Below are 23,870 nucleotides of genomic sequence, written 5' to 3' on the forward strand. Positions count from 1 at the left end.
GGATTTGATTATGAAATTCTCAACAAGACTGCATTACCTATTTTTAGAGAAATTCTTCCATTTAAAAAAAAAGTATGCAAACGCCCTCATGCTGATAGATTTTTGTGAGTAAATTTAAGATTCATGAATTCTTATAACAACACATACATAAAACAATTGGCCTTTTACAATCATAGGCAGCGCAATCGCGCTGCCTGAGTAAAAAACGATGTTGGCACAATGTATTATTTATTTTTTCGTTTTTGGTTTTTGGTTTTTCCATACCAGGGCACTTCGTATCGAAGGAGTTGTCGTAGAGACTTCAAAAATGGCTCAATCGATTGGAAATTCGAGTGGTTAGCGCCTTTTTTAATATTCGAAAGTGTTTGGAGGGCAACTAGCCCCCCCCCCCCCACGCCCATCATTCCCCCAAACACATTCAATCAAAATTTTGAGATGGCCATTTTGTTCAGCGTAGTTGATTTCCAGATAGAAAATATATTTTTGAGGAGGACCCTCCCCCACAACCCTCAGGGCGAGGTTTGTAAGTTATGCCCTGGGGGCATATAACAACGATGTTGGCACAATGTATTATTTATTATTTTTTTCCTTTAAAGCAGGGCACTTCGTGTCGAAGAAGTTGTCGCAGAAACATCGAAAATGACTCATTCTATTGGAAATTAGAGTGGCTTGTGCCCTTTTTAATAGTCGAAAGTGAATGGAAGGCGACTAACACACCTTCCACGCCCACCATTTCCTGAAACACATCCAATCAAAATTTTGAGATAGCCATTTTGTTCAGCGTATTTGATTTCCAGATAGAAATGATGTTTTTGAGGAGGGAACTCCCCCGCAGCCCTCAGGACAAGTGTTGTAAGTTATGCCCTGGGGGCATATAAGGTTCTTATAGAAGGTGTTGTAGTAGATACTTCAAAAAAAGACTCACTCGATTGGAAATTAAAGGGCTAGTGCCCTTTTTAATAGTCGAAAGTGATTGGAGGGCAACTAGCCCCCCTCTCACGCCCACCTTTTCCCCAAACACATCCCATAAATATTTTTTAAATAGCAATTTTATTCAACGTAGCTTAAAGTTCTGTAAATCATGTCTTTGAGGATAACAACCCCCCAAAGCCCTCAGGGCAAGGGTTGTAAGTTATGCTGTGGGGGCATATAAGGTTTTTATAGAACGCGTTGTCGTAGAAACTTCAAAAAAGGCTCATTCAATTGGAAATCGAAATTACTAGTTCCCTTTTTAATATTCGAAAGTGATTGGAAGGCAACTAACACCTCTTCCACGCCCACCATGTCTCCAAACACATCCAATAAAAATTTTGAGATAGCCATTTTGTCCCCGCAGTTTAAAGTTCAGGACATTATACCTTCAAGCAGGACACTCCCACAGTCTTCAGGGCAAGGGTTATAAATTATGCCCTGGGGGCATATGAGGTTTTTATTGAAAATTTTGTCGTATAAACTTGAAAAAGGGCTCATTTGATTGCAAATTCAAAGGTCTAGCGCCCTCTTAATAGTCGAAAGTGATTTGAGGGCAACTAACCCCCCTCTCACGCCGACCTTTTCCCCAAACGCATCCAATCAAAATTTTGAGATTGTCATTTTATTCAACGTAGTTGAAAGTTTTGGAAATAAGGTCTTTAAGGATGACAACCCCTCCCCCCCCCCCCAGAGTCTTCAGGGCAAGGGCCGTATGTTATGCCCTGGGGGCATATAAGGTTTTTTATTGAAAGTGTTGTCGTAGAAACTTCAAAAGGGCTCATTCAATTGGAAATTGAAAGGGCTAGTGCCTTTTTTAATAGTTGAAAATGATTGGAGAGTGTCTAACGCCCCTCTCACGCCCACCATTTTCCAAAACTCATCCAATCAAAGTTTTGAAATATCCATTTTGTTCAACGTTGTGGAAAGTTCTGAAAATTAGGTCTTTTAGGATGATAATCTTCTGAGAGTCCTCAGTGCAAGGGTTGTACGTTATGCCCTGGGGACATATAAGGTTCATATAGAAAGTTGTTGTAGAAATTTCAAAAAGGGCTCATTTGATTGGAAATTTAAATTGCTCTTTTTAATAGTCGAAAGTGAGTGGAGAGTGATTAACCCCCTTCTCATGCCCACTATTCCTCCAAACACATCCAATCAAAGTTTTCAGATAGCCATTTTATTCAACGTAGTAGAAAGTTCAGGAAATTAGGTCTTTGAGAATGACATCCCCCACAGCCCGGAGGGCAAGGGTTGTAAGTTATGCCTTGGGGGCATATAAGGTTTTTATTGAAAGTTTTGTCGTAGAAACTTCAGAACAGCTCATTTGATCGGAAATTGAAAGGGCCAGAACAAAATTTGTACTTTACTATAAAAAATACAAATGAATGTGCATTGTCAGTTTAATATATATATAACTATATTTAGTAATCAAAAGGTTAATATTATTTGATTTATTAAAGTTATAAAAGTAAAAACATTTACATTTTTTCAGTAAAGTGCAAATTTTGTTCTGGCCTTGGGAAGACATAGGGGTTTTGAGCTCAACTTATGTTAATTTCTGCTCGTTTTGAGTTTCACTTGGTTATTTACTGTAATTTCTGTTCGTTTGGATTTCATTTATTTATCGATGCTGATTTGTGGTAGTTTCACGCTTGGTAGATTATTCGATTTTATTTTTTCTCATTTTTTGTCCAATGGAGTTCTTTAATTTTCTTTGAAAAACTTATTTTGTGGAAAAAGTTTTTTAAATTAGTAACACAAAACATCTGAAGCTCTTGTAGTATATTGTATCATATATAGCTATAAGCAGATGGATATTTGTATAATTTTACAAAAAGAGGCTAAACTGCTCCAAAAAGAGTTGCGATCCAGATAAAAATCAGGTAGTGAAATCAAATATGTATGAAAACCCTAAAGCCAGTATCTACTACATGAGAAATTTCATATTCTTGCAGAGAACGGTGGTGACGCATGTGTTTTTTCTCCCAAGAATGATAGTATCAAATAAGTAGTCATAAGATTATAGAAAGAGGGAATTTTTCTGTTTAGAGGGAGATTTGAGCGGGTGATAGCCCACCTCATTTTTGGGTTAGCCCTGGCTATGATACGGAATTAAATACGAGCATAAATTGAATATATAAAAAAAAAATTTCTTTCAAATAAAATTAAAGACCGACATTAAAAATAAAAATGAATAAAAAATTTTCAATATTAAAGGGGGCTTCCCCCTTCAAGACTTCCCACTTTTTACACGATAATTTTAACCTTTTGTTTCCTAGACCTTAAGAGCGACATCTCAGATACAACGACAATCGAAATGGAATAAAAAGGTAGTTTTTTAATGCCTTAAGAATTGCAGAGCTTACTGAAACATATCTGCTTTATACAACAAAATTTCCATTTCAAGTATTTTAAAAAGACTTCGTTATTTTTTGGTTCAGGTAACTTTTTTGTAAAAAAAAAGGTTTACAAAAAATTACAAAAGGCATAAAAAAAATGTTTGCATGTATTTGCGTTACTCTTCTACGAGTCAGGTTAAATATTCGGGTGGAGAAGGGGGGAGGGTTGAAACTCGGTTACATCCCTTCCCCCTGGATACAGCCTTGCATGAACTATTTGCAATTTACAATTAACTACATTTGTTGTATCCGTAATTCTTTTCAGTAAAGCATTATAAAACTTTTGCATAAAGAGCAGGGGGTGGACTTGGGACAGAGTCCATAATATCTAGAACAGTCATTCTTCGTTCTAGAATTTAATGTCACATTATAATTTCATTTGACATTACTTTTTTCAGTCAAACCTGGAAAGAGCAGAAATAACTATGAATGAAGAAATGAAACCCAAAACGAATGTAAATAACAATAAACTATGAAAACTAAAATTAAACGAACTAAAATGACACGAATAAAGTAGATTTTAAGGCCCTTAAGAAACACTAGAGGTAATTTGAACTTTTCTGAAAACTAAATCAATAGAATGTTTCTTTTAGTCAGTTTATTTCCAAAATATTTGGAGGAAGAGATTTCCAAAACAAGAAAACAGCGATAAAATTATTTTTAATAATATATTAAGAAAATTAAATTGTTTCTTATAACACTGATAGGTTGAGCAGTATTTCATTTCTTTTTTTTGTCATCAAAAAAAAAAAAAAAATCTGCGTAAAAATTATATTTGGTTTTCAATTCAGCGCCAAACACACTCTAGCCTTTTGGAGATTTTGAGGACGGTAACACAACCCTTGTTTGGGAAACTTTGCTCATTTTAAGTTTAACTTCGTTAATTGTAAATACTTTTCCTTTTGTGTTTCATTTCCTTTCATTTCTTTGTACTTTTCATTACTCACAGATAACCACTACCTCCTTTTTAAAGAAATCATTTGTCAACTTGTAAAAGCTTGTACATACAACTGTATCTTACCATTGTAAGTTTTCCTAAACTTGTGTTTTTGTTATATATAAAGGTATATTTAGTTCTTCCAGTCAATAAGCACTTGGTAGCAATATGATGTCCATAACGGTTAAATATGAATACCTCTCCACTCTTCGGCCATTGAATAACATATTCACTATTAGATTTGGGGTTTGGTAGCGGTGATATTAGTTGATATAGCTTCAAGCGGTCACTATCACCAATATATAATGAATTATCAGGTGCAACTGTAATTGAAGTCAATTTCAGGTTACAATCACTCGATTCAGTTAACGCAAGTGACGGCTGTATCGTAGAAATATTAGTCTCGAATAGAAACTGGTAGGTGTCACTGGAACATTTAATTGTTGTAATTTCTCCCCTTGTACTAACATCAAACAGTGTTGTTGCCCCATTATCAGCAGCAATAACAATACGGCCTGAAGGTGCTATGGCGAAGTCAACGACGCTGCCGATACGTTTAGGAGCCTTTCTTGTAGAAGGTGCTACACAAAAATCTGGCAGGCCAGCAACTAGATGAATTTTGTCATTGACTAGTTTGTAGATTGAACTTCGCTCAGACCAATACAGAAGATTGTCCAAGGGGTTAACAGCTAATTTGACGGGCCAATGAACTAGCATCTGGAAAGTAATTTGAAATGATTTCAATAAATCAAAAATACAATTTTAATAGAGACAACTTTTTAGTACAGCCTTTGTTAAACCCACAAATTGTAAGACTCGAAAATGAAAATTGGCATACAAACCCGTCTTTAAAGGCTGTTGTTTAAAGTTCGTTGGGTTTTCCCAACGCCTCTCCTCAACGCCTCGCTCTTTACGCTAAAGTTTTTTATTGTTCAAAAAAATAAGAGTTGTGAGAAAGTCAAACTTTAGCATGCAGGTTTTGATTTTGGCTCACCGTACATGAATAATTAAAACCAAATTTGCATATTAACTTTACCTTTATTTGGTTAAATGGCTTTCTCGAAAATTGTTTAATTTTATTTACGAACGTTTTTATTAGTAATAAATATACGTAACTTACGAATTAACTTACGTAACGATCTTCTATATTCATATATTTTTGATACGTATATTAGGGAGCTCGCCTACTAGTCAATACCGCGCTCTTTAAGCTAAAGTTCGAATTTCGTTCCAATTCTTTAAAAATGACCCCTTAATTACAAAGGCCGTTATTTAGAATAAATAGCTCTTATGAAAGTACTAAAAAATATTTGGCTTACAGAGAGGGGTATTGATTAGAGGGCGAACCCAATCATAGACGAAATATTTTCTGCTCGTTTGAAGTTTTGATGTTACTCCTAATTTTCAGTTGGAAAACTTATTTTTTTTATATTTAATTTCTTATATTTTTTTTAATAATGCTGGGAAATCCGGCGCCCCTTTCATAGCAATGTCCCTTCCCCCATGAAAACTTCCTTCATGGAAAGATCGTCCCATATATATTTGACTTCAGCATTGAAATATGATTCTTTTGATGTATCTATTGGTATCAAAAACCCTTTTTCTAGAGTTTCAGTTACCATTGAGCCGGGTCGCTCCGTACTTACAGTTCGTTACCACGAACTGTTGATAATAATAATAATAATAATTTATTTATAACCCACTTCAAAACAATGTGATAAAAAGGGGAGTAAAGAGAAAGAAGAAGAAAAATGAACACACACAGCAATTAAAGTAAAATAAACAAATAAAAAGAACATTCAGTTAAGTAAACGAATAATAATAATATATTTCTTACCACTTACAAAAGGGAAAAAAGTGAAGTACCAGGAAAGAAAACAAAAAACTACAAATTAGCAAAAAATACACAAAAGAGAAACAACAAATTAGCTAAACAGGTGGATAAGACGATGGTTAGGGCCAAGACAGATTGGCGCATCATCAATTAATTTCAAACTTAAATTTGAAATTTAAAAAATATATTAAATTTTTGAGGGCTATTAAATTAAAAAAAATAGTTTGAACTGAAAGTAAGGAGCAACATAAACGAATAGAAATTATTGCGTATATGAGGGAGGATGCCTCTTCCTCAATTACTCAATCTTCACACAATTTATAAAAGCTTCTTATTGTTTAATTAGACGATCCTTGTGTTTCAGGAGTCGTTCTTAAGGAATTCGGACAAAGTGTCAAACTTTAACGTAAATAGCGAAGTATTGAGGAGGATGCAACGCCCCTCATCTTTCCGTTTTAAGTTTTAATGTTGCTCCTTACTTTTAGTTGAAAAAACTTACTTTTATTAAATTAATGGTCGTTTTTTAAATAAAAACAGGAAAACCGTCTCCCCTCCACGGAAAAATTCTCCCCGTGGATAAATCCTCTAGACAATTCAATCCCGGTGAAACTTTACCCCAGATAACTATCCTTAATTTTTTCCACGCGAAAAATTGAGTCGGCAAAGAGAAAGTAAGACAAACAAATATAATTTCTTACAGGAATTTTACAAAATTACTCCAGTGTAAAATTTTTCTTGAAAAGTTCACCCCCCGGAAAATTATCCCCATGGTAAATCGCACCATCATAAAATTCACCCGTCCCCCAACCGAAAAATACATGCATACTTCCTAACAACAAATACTAAACTTAAATAATTGGCAAATTTCATAACTTGAAAACCTTTCTCCAAGGACTGGGGGGGTCGTGTTATCCCAAAAGGAATAGTTGTTGGACTTTTCAACTATGCTGAACAAAATGGTTATCTCAAAATTTTGTTCAGATGACTTTGGGTCCAGATGATATTTTGTCCAGATGATATAGGTTTTACATTAGTTTTGCAAGCTAATGTTGAAGTTCTAGGCTAGATTTTAGTTTTACATTAGTTTTACAAGCTAATGTTGAAGTGAATCATTAAATTAGGGTAGATATTGGTTTTACATTAGTTTTGCAAGCTAATGTTGAAGCAAATTAATAAATTAGGCTAGATATTGGTTTTACATTAGTTTTGCAAGCTAATGTTGAAGTGAATAACTAAATTAGGCTAGATACTGGTTTTACATTAGTTTTGCAAGCTAATGTTGAAGTGAATCATTAAATTCTGCTAGATATTGGTTTTACATTAGTTTTAAAAGCTAATGTTGAACCGAATAATTAAATCTAGGCTAGATATTAGTTTTACATTAGTTTTACAAGCTAATGTTGAAATGAATAATTAAATTAGGATAGATATTAGTTTTAGATTAGTTTTGCAAGCTAATGTTGAAGTTAACCAATAATTTAGACCAGACATTAATCTTACATTAGTTGTACAAGCTAATGTTGAAGTGAATAAATAGATTAGGCTAGATATTAGTTGGCCTCCCCCAGGCAATCTTGTCCCTGGGGGTCCATAATAGAAATTGGGCACCCTCGCCCGGGGTCATAAATACAGGCGGAGGAGGAAAAAGGCCCCTCGAATGTACACTCAAAAGGGCCCACTGGTTTGTCCACAATTCCCTGAAGCTACAAACCTTCTCCCAGTAATGGGTTAAATTGCATGGTGATGCAAAACACCATCGCGGGAGGATCCTCTATAGGAGGACAAATGCGGCAGGGCTTAAGATCCGGTTCTATGGACAACGGCCTCTGCAAAGGGCTGCCTCGACCCTTTCGGGGTACTTGCAAGACTGGGGACCTTGCGGTCAACTCTATTCCTACCTGAGGAGTGGCGCCCCTCAAGGAAATCGTAGCCTAGTGAACGACACAGCATTCGCACGGGATTCTGACTAATGGATAATTCTTCTGGGCTTGGTACGTTTTGACGGGCGTTTTCAGGCTGAAAAACCTCTTCCTAGCTAATTTATCTATTATGGGCTGCATCCCCATAGTAGCATAATATTTGTACACATGAATATATAATATGTCGGAGGTAATAGGTTTGAGATTGTCTGTGCAGGATTTCGACTCTTGTTGATAGAAGAGCATCGCCAAGTGCTGAAAACCCCTGAGGCGAAAATAATTTCAATTATTTAAAGAACATGAAAATTGGAACTTGGAATGTTACGACCTTAAAAAATGACTATCGTATCGACATTTTGACTGACGAATTCAGACGATTCGAACTGGATTTATTAGGAGTTTCGGAAACTCATATCTCTGGGGTAGGAAGCATGAAATTAGGTGATATAGAATTTGTTTAGTCAGGCAGGAAGGATGGGGTACATAGACAGGGAGTAGGGCTCATGATGAATAAGGAAGCTGCTAAGTCTTGTTTAGGCTGGGAAAGTATTTATAATAGAATACTAATTGTTCATGTTATGACTAATAAGTTCAGGGTATCAGTTATAGTAGTATATGCCCCTGTAGAACCGACTGACGAAGATGCTAGTGACCCAGATGAATTTTACTTATAGTTACAGGAGCAAATAGACCGGGTCCCAGGTAGAAATATGATGTTTTTACTGGGAGATTTTAACACCCAGGTTGGTAGAAACAGGGATAGATAGTATCCTAGCCAAGGTAAATTTGGTGTAGGAAAAAAAAACTGTAATGGATAGAGACTTGTGCAATTTTGTAGGTATAACAATCTAGTTATAACCAGTACGGTGTTTGGTCATAAAATGTCTCATAAGTTAACATGATATTCACGTGATGGTAAAACAGCAAACGTTATTGATTATGTTATGGTAAACCAAAGACTATCAGGATCAATACAAGATACTAGGGTATATAGGAGTGCTGTTATTGATGTTAAGAGTAAAGATCACAATTCAGTAGTGTCAAGGGTTAATTTAAAGTTGAAATATCGGAAGGGTAGCTACCTCCTGGGAAGTTATTATGTTGGTAGACTCCAGGATAAGAATTCGAGAGAAACTTCCCAGGAACAGTTGAATACTAAACTCGAGAGTTTAAAATTAGACAATGTTGAAGATGGTTGGAATAATTTTAGGAAAACAACTTGTGAAGTTGCTGAAGGAGTCTTAGGAAAGAAAGCTAGAACTGCAACTAAGAATATTAGTGAAAAAGCTTTATGTTTGATTGAAAGTAGAAAGGGCTTGTACAAGAATTACCTTAGTGATGGATCAAATGAAAACAAAAGGAATGTAAAGAAAGTGGAGAAAGCATTAAAATATGAACTAAGGAGATGTGAAGTAGATGCCATGGATAAAAATGCCGTGGATCTGGAAGATGCAGCTAGACAGTATAATAATGAGACATAGTAGTGGCATGTTAACAAATTGAGAGGGAGTAGTCAGTGCGGACTTGGCCCAGTTAAAGATTGGAATGGAGCCGCAATTAACGATAAGGAAAAAACTAAAGAGAGATGGGCCGAATAGTCGGAGAATTTCCTTAACCGAGATAGAGTTGAAGGAAGAGATATAGAGTAAAATGAAAAAGTTTATGATACCTTGGATGTAAAGGAAGATTTGTTTTGTGAGGAAGATTTAGCGACAGTACTAAAAGGACTAAAAAATAATAAGGGTCCTGGTGCTGATAGGGTGGTAAATGAGTTTCTTAAAAATGGTGGCTCTAAGGTTAGAAATAAGTTACCTAAAATTATGAATATGATTTTTGAAAAAGGAGAAGTACCTAACGATTTTAGGAAAACTTTAATTAAGCTACTTTATAAGAAAGGTGATAAGATTAAGTGTGGTAATTATCGCGGGGTTAGTCTGGCCTCTGTAGGTAGTAAATTACTTAGGAATATGAAATTTTTTAGTCTGAGAGATACCGTAGACAAAGTTTTAAGAGAAGAACAGTGCGGTTTTAGAAAAGGTAGAGGACGTGTCGACCAAATTTTCACTCTTAGGTTCATAATTGAGAAGTGCCTGAGTTGTCAAATACCTTTGGTCCTCAGTTTTATAGATTATGAGCAAGCGTTCGATTCTGTTGATAGAAGAGCTTTAGTAAAGGTTTTATCCTTGTATGGCATACCAGACAAATACATCAAAGTGATTAGTGCTATGTACGAGAATAACACTGCTGCGGTTAAGGTCGGAAACGAGGTTAGCAGCTGGTTTTTAAATCAGGAGTTAAGCAGGGTTGTGTTCTATCCCCCTTTATATGGATTATTTTGATGGGCTTTGTCTTAAGGAGCACAGGAAAGGCAATGGGAGACTACGGAATTAAATGGGGAGGAAAAAGTCCCATTGACTTAGATTATACTGATGATTTAAGTATCCTAGGTGAAAGGGTGAGCAAACTGATTAAATTTTTCGAGGTTTTGCGATTTCAGAATGCAAGAAAAGGTTTCTGAATTAATGTTAAAAAGACTAAGTCACAAAGGCTCGGTATAAGTGAAGATGAAAATGTGAAGTTGGGTAAAAAAAGATTGATCAGGTGGACAGCTTCAATTAACCTTGGTAGTATTATTAGTAAAGATGGTTGGAGCAGTGAAGATGTCAAAAGTAGAATAGCCAAGTCTGAGGGTGTTTTTTCACAGTAAAAAAAAGTTTGGAAGAATAGGAAGATAAGTCTGCAAACCAAGATTAGAATATTACAAGCTACAGTGATGACAGTGGTCAAATATGGCTCTGAAGCATGGGCGCTCAAAAAAGCGGATGAAGATTTGCTAGATGTTTTCCAGAGAAATTGCTTAAGGATTGTTCTGGGTATCCGGCTGACTGACCATATTTCCAACAATAGGCTATACGAAAAATGTGGTTCAATACCGCTCTCTGGGGCTATAATGAAAAAACGGTTGAGATGGCTAGGACACGTTGTGCGGATGACAGATTGCCGAAGATTGTTCTTTTCGGCCAACTGTCTAGGGCTAAATGGAAAGCAGGTCATCCTCGTCTGGGGTGGGAGGATGTCATAAAGAAAGATTTAAAGGAAATGGGAACTTCGTGGGAGGGCGTAAAAAGGGAGGCTTTGAATAGATTGGGATGGAGGAGGAGCGTGCGTAGCTTTGTTGGCCTCAGGCGGCTAGGTGCTGTGGTAAGTTGTCAGTAGCAGTAGTAATAAATGATATTGGGGGAAAATGACCATGGGAGAGGACTAGCCACCCTCCAATCTTTTTATTCACTTAAAAATGGTAGTAGAAATTTTAGTTTCCGTTTCGAATAAGCTCTCTCTCAATATTCTAGTAACATTGGCTCGATATGATCACCCCTGGGGAAAACAAGAAACAAAAACAAAACACAAACAAATAAGAACACATCCTTGATCTTTCTTCTGGCAAGATTCCAAATTTTTAAAGATGAGAACTTGAAACATCTACTGCAAGGTTCTCTGATACCTCGCTCAATCTGATGATACGAATTTCATTAAAATTACTTGGCTTTTTGGGGGTATTTCCTGCCTTTTTTTAAATCAGGTAAACTCTCTCAGGCTAGTAGCTTTTGATGGGTAACACTGAACTCACTGAATCTTGTATATTTGGAATCAGAATAAAAATGCAATTCTTTTTATATATCTTTAATAGTAAAATTTCATCTTTTAGAGTTTTGTTACTTTTGAGCCTTGTCGCTCCTCACTTGCAGTTCGTTACAAAGAACTCTCTGAAATTCTTTACGCTAGAAATATACAAGAGTATATTTCCCATGTATACAAATAGTATCTAGAATTTTTTCGGTAGAAGAGCATCCACAATATTGTACTGCGATAACTAACTAGTTAACCAGTGGGGCAAATTACAAAAGTCCTTGAGGGGCCAAATTTTTTTTTCAAAATCTATGTGGGAGAATGTATTCTTTCTTATTTTTTGTTCAATGAAAACACTAAAAACTTTTTTTAAATGAAAAATAAAAAAATCAAAGTGTAGGAGGAGGGGGTCTGAAAATCTAAAGGGTTATGTGCCCCCGTCCCTGAATTGACGCCCGTGTAGTCAATATTATATGTAGAACGAAATAAGGGACACATTTTCGCTGATGAATTGGTTTCATACACACACCCTCAAAAAGCCAAAAATATAAGTCATTAGAGCTGTCATTTGTTTTTTATAGAAAGTATTAATGGCTTCTGCCTTATATACAAAAAGACATTATACTGGCGTCTACTTTATTTGTTGGTTTACAAAAGCCACCTGAATTACTTTAGATATCCCTGGTTGGTTTATATTGGCCAACTCCGGTCAACTGTAACGTGTTCTGATGCTAAAGCTTCAAATAATTGGATATAAAAGATAATACATTTCCGTCTCGGCGATATTAGAATTTAACTTGCTAGATAAAAAAGGCGCATAGGCTAATCCTTGCCCACCGCTTTCCTTTTGTTCAAAGTTTTGTCTAATATTTCGGAAAAAAAGTTCTTAAAAATTTTCCAGTTTTTTCTTGGACTACAATTTAACAAATGGCGATAATTATTAACCCACTATATTCAATTTGCAAACGTTCAAATTTTTTAGTCCATTGCATTAATTTATTTTTTCTTATCTCCTTTCTTTCTTCCCCGTTCTCTTCCACTAACTCTCTCTCCTGCCTTTCCTCTCTCACTCTTTTATTGCTTTAATATTTGTTATTTCTTGGAAAAAAAAATAAAGCCGCAATCGGAAAAACCCAGTCCAGAACTTTAAGGACGATGTTTCAAACCTCTGTGAGAGAAACTTACGGGGCTCTGCACTGTGTTGGGCTCAGGTGCCTTCGTCCTGCAATTGTTTATTAATAAATTTAGTAATAGTAAGAATTTCATTCCACAAATTCTGGTTTCTAGCTTTCCTCATCAATTTTTGAATTTATTTCAAAAATCAGTCAAAATCTTTAGTCAATGGCAATAAAAAAGTATTCACTATATATACATATGTATGTAAATATATATATATATATAATATATATATATATATATATATATATATATATATATATATATATATATATATATATATATATATATATATATATATATATATACATGGAGAATTACCTCTTCATAAGAAACTTACTTTAGGGTCAGCGCAGCTGGGTCCGAAAGCGCTTAAATCAGGAAAGTCATCATTTCCAACCACTGTCTTAATAAAACCTTGGCTATCAACTTTACGAATTGTTCGACCATCTGCAATATACAAAGATCTTTCTCCGTCCATAACAACGCCTGAAAAGATTAAGTAATTGAAAGCAATCTTGCAAATGCTTCAGCTTTATGAAGATATGAAAATAGAAAGAGCCATTGACCTTTTAAACTTATTAACGTTTGTAATAAACTTCTTTAATGTCCCTGATAAGGGATGGGTCAAAATTTTTAATAAAAAAAAGCTAGAAAAAGTTCATTGAACAAACAAATAAACCATGAAATTTAATTAAGACCAAGAAGGAATTCGTCTTATTACTAATAATTGAGTGCAGGGGTGTCAATTTATCAAAATGCACAGGAAGGGGGGGGGGGGCTGGTGAAATTGCACTTCTTAAAATCTAGGGTGGGGGTAGCTTTTTCAAGTGAATATAACAAATTGGATATTTTTGAGTGAACATACAAAAACGGTGTTGTTGAAATTTAGGTTGAAAATGTTGTTGAAAATCATTGATGGAAATTTTGTTGTTAAAAATCAAAGAAGGGAGAGGGGTGGATTCTCTCACCCATCCATTGAAGCCCCTGATTTAATTATTCATTAATCGGCACCAAGCACATTTAGAGGAAAAGTAATTTAAAAATAGTAATCAAACAGTTCGTGGTAACGAACCGTAAGTAAGGAGCGACCCGGCTCAATAGCACCTGAATCTCTAAAAACAGAATTTTGATACCAATAGATACATCAAAAGAATCATACTTTATGCTGATTTCAAATATATAAGTTTCATTAATTTTAGTTTTACCGAGGCGCGAAGTTTCGCGCCTCGGAAAATTTGCCTTATTGTCGAAAAAAGAGGGAAACACCCCCTAAAAGTCATAGAACCTTAATGAAAACCACAATATCAGATTCAGCTTATCAGAAAACTCTAACATAGAAGTTTCAAGCTCCTATCTGCAAAAATGCGGAATTTTGTATTTGTTTTGCCAGAGGAAAAATCACGAATGCGTGCTTATTTGTTTTTTTTCCCAGGGTTTATTGTATCAACCCAGTGGTCCTAGAATATCAAGGGAGGGCTCATTCGAACGGAAACTAAAAGTTCCAGTGCCCTTTTTAAGTAATCAAAAAATGGAGGGCAACTAGTCCCCCTCCCACGCTCATTTTTTTCCCAAAGTCATCCGATCGAAATTTTTTAGATAGCCATTTTGTTCAGTATAGTCGAAAAATACAATAACTATGTCTTTGAGGATGACTTAATCCCCCCACAGTCCCCGGGGGAAGGTCTGCAAGTTATGAACTTTGCCCAATGTTTACATATAGGCTAGTATTGGTTATTGGGAAGTATACAGGAGTTTTCAGGGGGGATATTTTTTTGGTAGTTGGAGGGAGATTTGACTCTGTCTCACAACTTTATTTTTTAAAACAATAAAAAAACTTTACCGTAAAGAGCGAGGGGTTAAGGGGGCGGTAGCTTCATTTAAATACGGAATAGTTTTTGTTCGTTTTAAGTTTTAATGTTGCTCCTTACTTTCAGTTAAAAAAAACTTGTTTTTTTTATATAATAGCAACTTAGGCTTTAGTCCATGTTTTGGGCCTTTTACTTTGATTTTCTATTGTTCGCTCTGAAGTCCTCCAGTTTTATCAGATTTTTGTCTTTTGATTAATTTTTTTTTTATTGCTGCACGGAGAATAAGAGACAGAATCATTGACAAAACTTCAATTTTATCAATTAAGTTTCAATAAAATTCCAAATCATCAAATGATTGGAAACATTATAAAAGAGTTAATCAGATGTTGTAAAAAATACAAAAAGAAACAATAACAAGCTAATTGCCTAATTTTGCTGTCTTCGTTTAATCAAACACTTTGTGGTAACGAATCAAACAGTTCGTGGTAACGAACTGTAAGTAAGGAGCGACCCGGCTCAATGGTAACCGAAACTCTAGAAAACGGTTTTTGATACCAATAGATATATCAAAAGAATCAGATTTCAATGCTATTTCAAATATATAACTTTCATCAAGTTTAGTCCTACCCATCAAAAGTTAAACGCCTGAGAAAATTTGGCTGATTTTCGAAAAAAGGGAGAAAGACCCCCTAAAAATTATAGAACCTTAATGAAAATCACACCATCATATTCAGCGTATCAGAGAACCCTACTGTAGAGGTTTCAAGCTCCTATCTACAAAAATGTGGAATTTTACATTTTTTGTCAAAAGAAAGATCACGGATGCGTGTTTATTTTTTTTTTATTTTTTTTTCCTAGGGGTGATCGTATCGACCCAGTGGTCCTAGAATATCGTGGGAGGGCTCATTGGAATGGAAATTAAAAGTTCTAGTGCCCTTTTTAAGTGACAAAAAAAAATGGAGGGCAACTAGGCCCCCTCCCACGCTTATTTTTTCCCCAAAGTCACCATCAAAATTTTGAGATAGCCATTTTGTTCAGCATGGTCGAAAATATGATAAATATGTCTTTTAGGATGACTTAATCCCCCAAAGTTCCCAGAGGGAGGGCTAAAAGTTATGAACTTTACCCAATGTTAACATATAGTATTGGTTATTGGGAAGTATAAAAAAGTTTTCAGGAGTTTTTTTTTCTGGTAGTGGGAGGGAAGGGTGGGTTGGGGGTTATGTTGGAGGATCTGTTCATGAAGGAAGTTTTCATGGGGGAAGGGAAATTGCCATGAAGGGGGCGCCAGACTTGCCAGCATTATTTATTGGTTATTTGGAAGTATACAACCATTTTCAGGAAGGATTTTTTCTGGAGGGGGGGGTGGCTAGAGGAGGGGTTACTCTGAAGAATATTTCCGTGGAGGATGTTTCTTTGGGGTAAGGGACATTTCTATGAAGGGGGCGCCGGATTTCCAAGCATTATTTAAAAAACGATCAGAAATTAAATAAAAAAATTCAAGTTTTTTCAACTGAAATGTAAGAAGGAATATTAGAACTTAAAACGAACAGAAATTATAACGTAAGTGAGGGGGTTCTTTTCCAAGTCAATACCTCGCTCTTTACGCTACAGTTTTTTTTAGTGCTTTCAAAAGAGCTATCTATTCTAATTAAACGGCCTTTGTGATTCAGGGGTTTTTTAATCAAAACTTTTTTTTTTAACTTTTAACGTAAAGGGCGTGTTATTGACTACGGGGAGAACCCCCTTATATACGTAATAAAATATACGTAACAAAAAAAAAAAACAAAAAAAAACAAGCGATACGGCTCAATAGTAATCGAAACTTTTAAAAACGGAATTTTGATGTCAATAAATGTATTAAAAGAATGTGTTTATAATGCTGATTCTAAATATATAAATTTTATTAAGTTTAGTATTACTCATCAAAGGCTACGAACCTGAGAAAATTTACTCGACTTTTTAAAGAGGGGTGAAATATCCCCTACAAGTTAAAGAATTTTAATGAAAATCACACCGTCCGATTCAGCGTATCAGAAAACCCTATTAAATAGGTTTCAAGCTCATATATGCAAAAATCTGCAACTTTGTATTTTTTGCCAGAAGAAAAATATAGGAATATAGAAGTTAGTTACGTAAGTTAATTTGTAAAGACATCCATTTATCAAAAGAAAAGTAAAATTTTTGTGCAAATAAAAGCTGCATTAACTAAAAAACGATCAGAAATTAAATAAAAAAAACAAGTTTTTTAAACTGAAAGTAAGGAGCGACATTAAAACTTAAAACGAACAGAAATTATTCCGTATATGAAAGGGGCTGTCCCCTCCTCAACGCCTCGCTCTTTACGCTAAAGTTTGACTCTGTCTCACAACTTTATTTTTTAAAACAATAAAAAACTTTAGCGTAAAGAGCGAGGCGTTGAGGAGGGGACAGCCCCTTTCATATACGGAATAATTTCTGTTCGTTTTAAGTTTTAATGTCGCTCCTTACTTTCAGTTTAAAAAACTTGTTTTTTTTTATTTAATTATAGGTAAGGAGCTGCTTGGCTCAATAGTAACCGACACTCTAAAAAAAAGAAATTTGATAACAATGGATTCAACAAAAAAGTTGGTTTTTTATGCTGATTTCAAATAAGTAAAGTTCATTTGTTTCAGGTTACCCTTCAATAGCCACGAGTTTGAGAAAATTTAACCGTTTTATCATCAAAAGCGGGAAACCCCTCCAAAAAAGCCAAGTTATTTTAATAAAAATCAAACCATAAGATTCAGAATATCGGAAAACCCTACTTTAGAGCTTTCAAGCTCCTATATACAAAAATGTAAAATTTTGCATTTTATGCGAGGAGAAAGATCACGGATGCGTGTTTGTTTGTTATCCCCAGGATGATCCTATCAAACCAGTGATCCTAGAAGATCGGAAGAGGGCTCATTTGATCGGAAATCAAAGGTTCTAGTGCCTTCCTTGTGTGACCAAAAACATCGGAGGGCAACCAGTCCTTCTTTTTCCCCAAAGAAATAGCCATTTGTTTTTATAGTGGAAAGGTCCAATAACTATGTCTTCGGGTATGACATTATCTCCATAGTTCCTGGGGAACGGGCTGTAAGTTATGCAATTTGCCCATTTGTCACATATAGTATTTGTTAATGGGAAACATACGAAAATCTTTTCGAGGGGTATTTCTCGCAGCAGGGATTTGAAATGGGGCGAGCTTTCTTTGGGAAGGAAGTTTCCGGTGGAATTTTCCTAGAGAGATTTTACAAGGTGGTGGGGGGAAGGGAATTCCATGGCAGGACTTGAAAAGAAGTCAGAGATTAAACAAAAGAAACAAGTTTTTTCAACTGAAAGTAAGGAGTAACACTAAAACTTAAAACGAACAGAAAATATTTCATATATGAGTACTGCCCCTTCCTCAGTCCTCGCTCTTCACGCTAAAGTTTGAATTTGTGTCACAATATTTAAAGAAAGACTGCTCAAACCCAAGGACCATGGAATTTGGATGTGATGTATTTTTAAAGAATTTTAAGACTTTAGCGTAAAAGGAGGGCTGAGGAAGAAGCAGCCCCCTTCACGTACGGAGTAATTTCTGTTCTGTGTTTTTTTTTAATGTTGCTACTTCTTTTCAGCTGAGAAAACTTTTTCTGTAATAAAACAAGAATTAGGTAAATAGATAAAACAAACATACTAATAGTATTTCATATTTATGAATAGTTGGGTAAATGAAACAGAATCAGCAGCAACCAGCTCATATTCGGAAAAATACGATGCGTTATTTAATTTTTCTTTTTTCATGACTTGTTATTTCTTTTCCTTTTTTACTACTTGTCATTTCTTATCCTTTTGTCTTGTTTTGTAGCGCAGTCAGCAGCAAAAATCACCAGCAGATAGGCATACCGTCAGCTTGCATTGGTTGCAAAGATTTATTTCTATGCACAAGACATAGATAAAATACTTTAAAAAAATGAAGGAGCTGGTTGGTGTAACAACGCTCTGGGAAAGAAATTATATTCAGCAAAGATATAAAAATTACATAGAAAGATGTTGACCCAAAACAGCATATTTAGATTTACTAATAATTATACAAACATTTTTGTAAACGTAAAAATAAATTATTTTGTAAAAGTAAATACTTTTACAAATGTTATCGTTCTTGATGGAATATTGTATTCTTCTTCTTTATCCTCTCGACAAGAAATTTCTGAATTTTGGGCTTCGTTCTTAAATTTAATTCAAAAAAAGAAAATATAACCTAAGCACGGACCCTTTTACCTTTGGGATAGGATAAAGAGGCATCTTTCGCAGCTCCACCGTCACCACACTGTCGGTCATCTCGAGCGGTGCAAATTTTTCCATTTCCAGCATAAATAGCCCAGTATCCTCTGTCACTTCTTTGAGACGATGCAACCTAAAAATAAGTTCAAAATCGAACACATGAACGCAATGTAACATCGTTACTGACAAATAGCTTATTAAAAAATTCCCTCTTATTGTTGTAACTACACACTTACGACCTTTACGTATAACACCTCTTGTAAATACGTCTGTATTTGTTATATATACAACAATAACAAATTGCTGTTATCATATCTTTTTTGTCTAACTTTACTAAATTTTACGTCACCCAATTAGAAATGATTTTAAGGTCTGCTTCAAATCTGAGTGGAAAATTTATTTTTTCCCGCTGGCAAAATTCTGTTTGAAATAAATAAAAGCTTCCTATTTATGCACTGTTTGTATCTTTTTTTAGGTAATTATTCAAAGTAGTTCTTTTTATTTTTTCATTTTAAAATACAATACACGTTTTTCATCTGATTTTGGAAAGTACGTGAGGATATCCCAGCTCACAAGCCAGATCGTTTGGCGAATCAAATGTGAATGAGTGCCACTGCACCAGCCTTTGAAGGAAGGAATACACAGAGCCATTCCTGGAATATTGCAGATACGCTAATTTGATAAACTCTAGCCACATAACGTCTTTTGATTTACCTCGCTACTTTGTCGTGGATAAATTGGAATTCCTTAACGGGCTTTTAGTGCAAAAACAAACTTTCGATAAAAATGGAAGGTACGTCTTCCAGTAGTCACGAACTTGTAGTGTAGTATCTTAGAAGTCTGATGAACAGATAAAGCTAGTTTCGTAAAAAAAATCCTCTTAGGGTTAACACCAACAACATCAGCATAATGAATATAAGGAAAAACAACGCACAAAAGGAATTCATTACAAATACTTTTTTCACCACCCACAGGTGAAAGACTGAAAGATCGCCAAATTAATTTTGTGTGCTGTTTTTTTGGTTATTCCTATAAACTACTGCTAGGTGTTCATTTCTAGAATATTGAATTATTTTCTAAAGCTGTCTTTTAAGTGCCAAAGTTTTAGGACTACACGGAGACACCAAAAGGAAATTTAGTTTTTGAGCACAAGTGCAAGATTGTGATATCCAATTATACAAAATAAAGGAACTCCAAAGAAGTACTTTGTGAAAATGGCAGCTTTATATCCTGTACCAAACCATGTATATTAAAAAAGAATACTAAAAGAAGTAGAAGAAATTATTTATCTCCAAATATACAAAAGAAAATACCTTACTATCGTGGAAGATCGAAATTTTTTTTGACTAAAGAGGAAACCTGGGGAGCCCAAGACATAGTTTACAAATATTGAAGATGTTTTTTTTGCGCGACGCTTTAATCTGTTGTCTTTATATTTGTCAGTTTTCTGAGCAATGTAGGAAAAATTTATTTTTGAGTTTCTTACACATTCGGAGATGGAAGAATTTTTTTTGAAAGTTTTTCTTTTTAACGTCTTGAATTCAGGCTTTAGAAAATACTGCAATCAGTTTTCAACTTTCATACCTAAAAAAGTTTTTTCCACATTCCACGTCCAAATACCTTTCAAGGCTATTCACTTTTCAAACAGTTTGAATGTGATATAAATATTCCTATCAAACAGTTCGTGGTAACGAACTGTAAGTAAGGAGCGACCCGGCTCAATGGTAACCGAAACTCTTGAAAACGGTATATTGACACCAATAGATACATCAAAAAAATGAAATTCTAATGCTGATTTCAAATATATAAGTTTAATCAAGTTTAATTGTACCCATCAAAAGTTAGGCGCCAGAGAAAATTTGGCTGATTTTCGAAAAAAGGAGGAAAGATCCCCTAAAAGTTATAGAACGTTAATGAAAATCACACCATCATATTCCGCGTATCAGAGAACCCTACTGTACAGGTTTCAAGCTCCCATCTACAAAAATGTGGAATTTTGCATTTTTTGGCAGAAGGAAGATCACGGGTGCGTGTTTATTTGTTTGTTTTTTTGTTTTTTTTTTCCCCAGGGGTGATCGTATCGACCAAGTTGTCCTAGAATATCGTGGGAGGGCTCATTGGAATGGAAATTAAAAGTTCTAGTGCCCTTTTTAAGTGACGAAAAAAATGGAGGGCAACTAGGCCCCCTCCCACGCTCATTTTTTTCCCAAAGTCACCTGATCAAAATTTTGAGATAGCCATTTTGTTCAGCATGTTCGAAAATATAATAAGTATGTCTTTTAGGATGACTTAATCCCCCTAAATTCCCGGAGGGAGGGCTGAAACTTATGAATTTTACCCAATGTTAACATATAGTATTGGTTATTTGGAAGTATACAGACGTTTTCGGGGGAGATTTTTCCTGGTAGTGGGGGAGTGGGGTGGGTCGGGGGTTGTGTGGGAGGATCTTTCCACGGAGGACGTTTTCATGGGGGAAGGGACATTGCTATAAAGGGGACGCCGGACTTCCCAGCATTATTTAAAAAAAGATCAGAAATTTAATATAAAAAAACAAGTATTTCAACTGCAATAGCAGCAACATCGAAACTTCAAACGAACAGAAAATACTACATATATTATTGGGTTTACCCCGTAGTCAATGCCTCGCTCTTTAAGCCAAAGATTTCTTAGTACTTTCATAAGAGCTATTTATTCTAATTAACGGCCTTTGTGATTAAGCGGTCATTTTTAAAGAATTGGAACAAAATTCGAACTTTCGCTTAAAGAGCAAGGTATTGACTAGGGGGCAAACCCCCTAATAAACAAATTAAAAATATATGAATATAGAAGTTCGTTACGTAAGTTAATTCGTAATTTACGTATATTTATTACTAATAAAAACGTTCGTAAATAAAATTAAACAAGTTTCGAGAAAGCCATTTAACTAAATAAAAGTAAATTAATATAAAATTTTGTTTTAATTATTCATGTACGGTGAGCCAATATCAAAACCTGCATTTATTCAAAAACGTTCAAAAATTCAATAAAAAAAAACAAGTTTTTTAAACTGAAAGTAAGGAGTGACATTAAAACTTAAAACGAACAAAAATTATTCCGTATATGAAAGGGACTGTCCCCCCCTCAACGCCTCGCTCTTTACGCTAAAGTTCGACTCTGTCTCACAACTTTGTTTTTTAAAACAATAAAAAACTTTAGCGTAAAGAGCGAGGCGTTGAGGAGGGGACAGTCCCTTTCATATACGTATATTTATTACTAATAAAAACGTTCGTAAATAAAATTAAACAAGTTTCAAGAAAGCCATTTAACTAAATAAAAGTAAATTAATATGAATTTTTTTTTAATTATTCATGTACGGTGAGCCAAGATCAAAACCTGCATTTATTCAAAAACGTTCAAAAATTAAATAAAAAAAACAAGTTTTTTAAACTGAAAGTAAGGAGCGACATTAAAACTTAAAACGAACAGAAATTATTCCGTATATGAAAGAGACTGTCCTCTCCTCAACGCCTCGCTCTTTACGCTAAAGTTTGACTCTGTCTCACAACTTTATTTTTTAAAACAATAAAAAACTTTAGCGTAAAGAGTGAGGCGTTGAGGAGAGGACAGTCCCTTTCATATACGGAATAATTTCTGTTCGTTTTAAGTTTTAATGTCGCTCCTTACTTTCAGTTTAAAAAACTTGTTTTTTTTATTAAATCAACATTAAAGATTCCATTTCTGATGCTTCATCAGAAGACCTTGTCTTTCGCACTTTTCAAGCTAATAGATACTATCTGCAGCAGGATAATCAAAGATTTGGTGTATGACTCAAATCCTGATGTAAACAGACAATTTTAGTTATAATTACTTAAACAAACTGAGGCTCTCTACAAGTAAAAAAGAATTTAGCCTGTTAACCATTTAAAATAGCTAACTTTAAATGATATGCAGGCTGTACGTTTGAATGCTGAAATAGCTAATTTTCTAAAATAAAAATAAAAAATGTTAAACTTACCGGTTGAGTAAGGTCAACCATTGTTGGATAGTCATCCCCATGTGGGAAATTAACTTGAAAAACCTGTCGCTTCTCCGGATCAGAAATAAAAATGGAATTTTTGAAAGGAGATACGGCTATATAGTATTGGTATGACGTCAAACCAGTCCTGAAATGAAAATAAATTCCACGCTATAAGTGTGCAAGTTTTGGTAATGTGTATCTAAATGAATTAGTCTACCACAAGTGTTTTGGGACAGTTGTTTTTTTCTTTTTTGTAGTGTTGTTGCTAATTAATTGGTTGAAGTTACCTTAAAATCATTTTTGCAGTACGTTGTATTTATAAAAAGAAATTGTTTAAAACACTTAAGCATAAATAATAAAGAACTGTAAGTAAAAGCTATCCGTTCAAACAGTAACCGAGGCTATAAGATAGAAGTTTTGACAATAATATATATATCAAAATAATAAAAATTTTATGATAATTCCTGATATATAAGAAATTAATTGAGTTTAGAAATTATCGCCAGAAATTGCGAGCCGAAGTAAATCTGACAGCTTTTCGAAAAATTTGGGAAAACACCTCCAAACTGGCAAAGTTCTTGATGAAAATTGTACCATCAAATTCAACATATGAAACATTCTATTGTAGAGGTTTCAAGCTCCTATCTACAAAAATTTGGAATTTCCCGCTTTTTTGAGAAGAATGAGGACGGATGCGGATTCATTTGTTTGATTCTACTTTTTTTTGCTTATTCATTTGTTGCTTTTTTTGTTTTTTGCTTTTTTGTTACAGGGGAGATTGTACCAAGCCACTTGTCCTAGAAAATTGTAAGATGAGCCTTTCAAACGGAAATTTAAGTTCTATTGCCCTGTCTAAGTAGCCAAAAAGATTTTGCTACGGCAAACTGGTGTTTTCCGACATTTTGTGGCGCGAAACAGTAATTTTACCAAAG

General features: G+C 34.7%; 1 protein-coding gene across 1 annotated transcript in view; it reads right to left on the reverse strand.

The window, feature by feature from the left end:
* The window catches only part of LOC148941996 (teneurin-a-like), a 172,424-nt gene that overhangs the window by 32,245 nt on the left and 116,309 nt on the right, over nt 1-23,870 (reverse strand). Inside the window, exons 7-10 of the mRNA XM_089103200.1 lie at nt 22,936-23,083; nt 18,939-19,074; nt 13,202-13,350; nt 4,390-5,022 (exon numbers count right to left, since the gene is read on the reverse strand). Of these exons, the coding sequence (XP_088959326.1) occupies nt 4,390-5,022; nt 13,202-13,350; nt 18,939-19,074; nt 22,936-23,083 (1,066 nt within the window). The remainder of the gene's footprint in view (nt 1-4,389; nt 5,023-13,201; nt 13,351-18,938; nt 19,075-22,935; nt 23,084-23,870) is intronic.

Source organism: Artemia sp. Qi Xiang Cuo, chromosome 17, assembly GCF_049724085.1.
Source record: "Artemia sp. Qi Xiang Cuo chromosome 17, ASM4972408v1, whole genome shotgun sequence".
NCBI classification, from domain to species: domain Eukaryota; kingdom Metazoa; phylum Arthropoda; class Branchiopoda; order Anostraca; family Artemiidae; genus Artemia; species Artemia sp. Qi Xiang Cuo.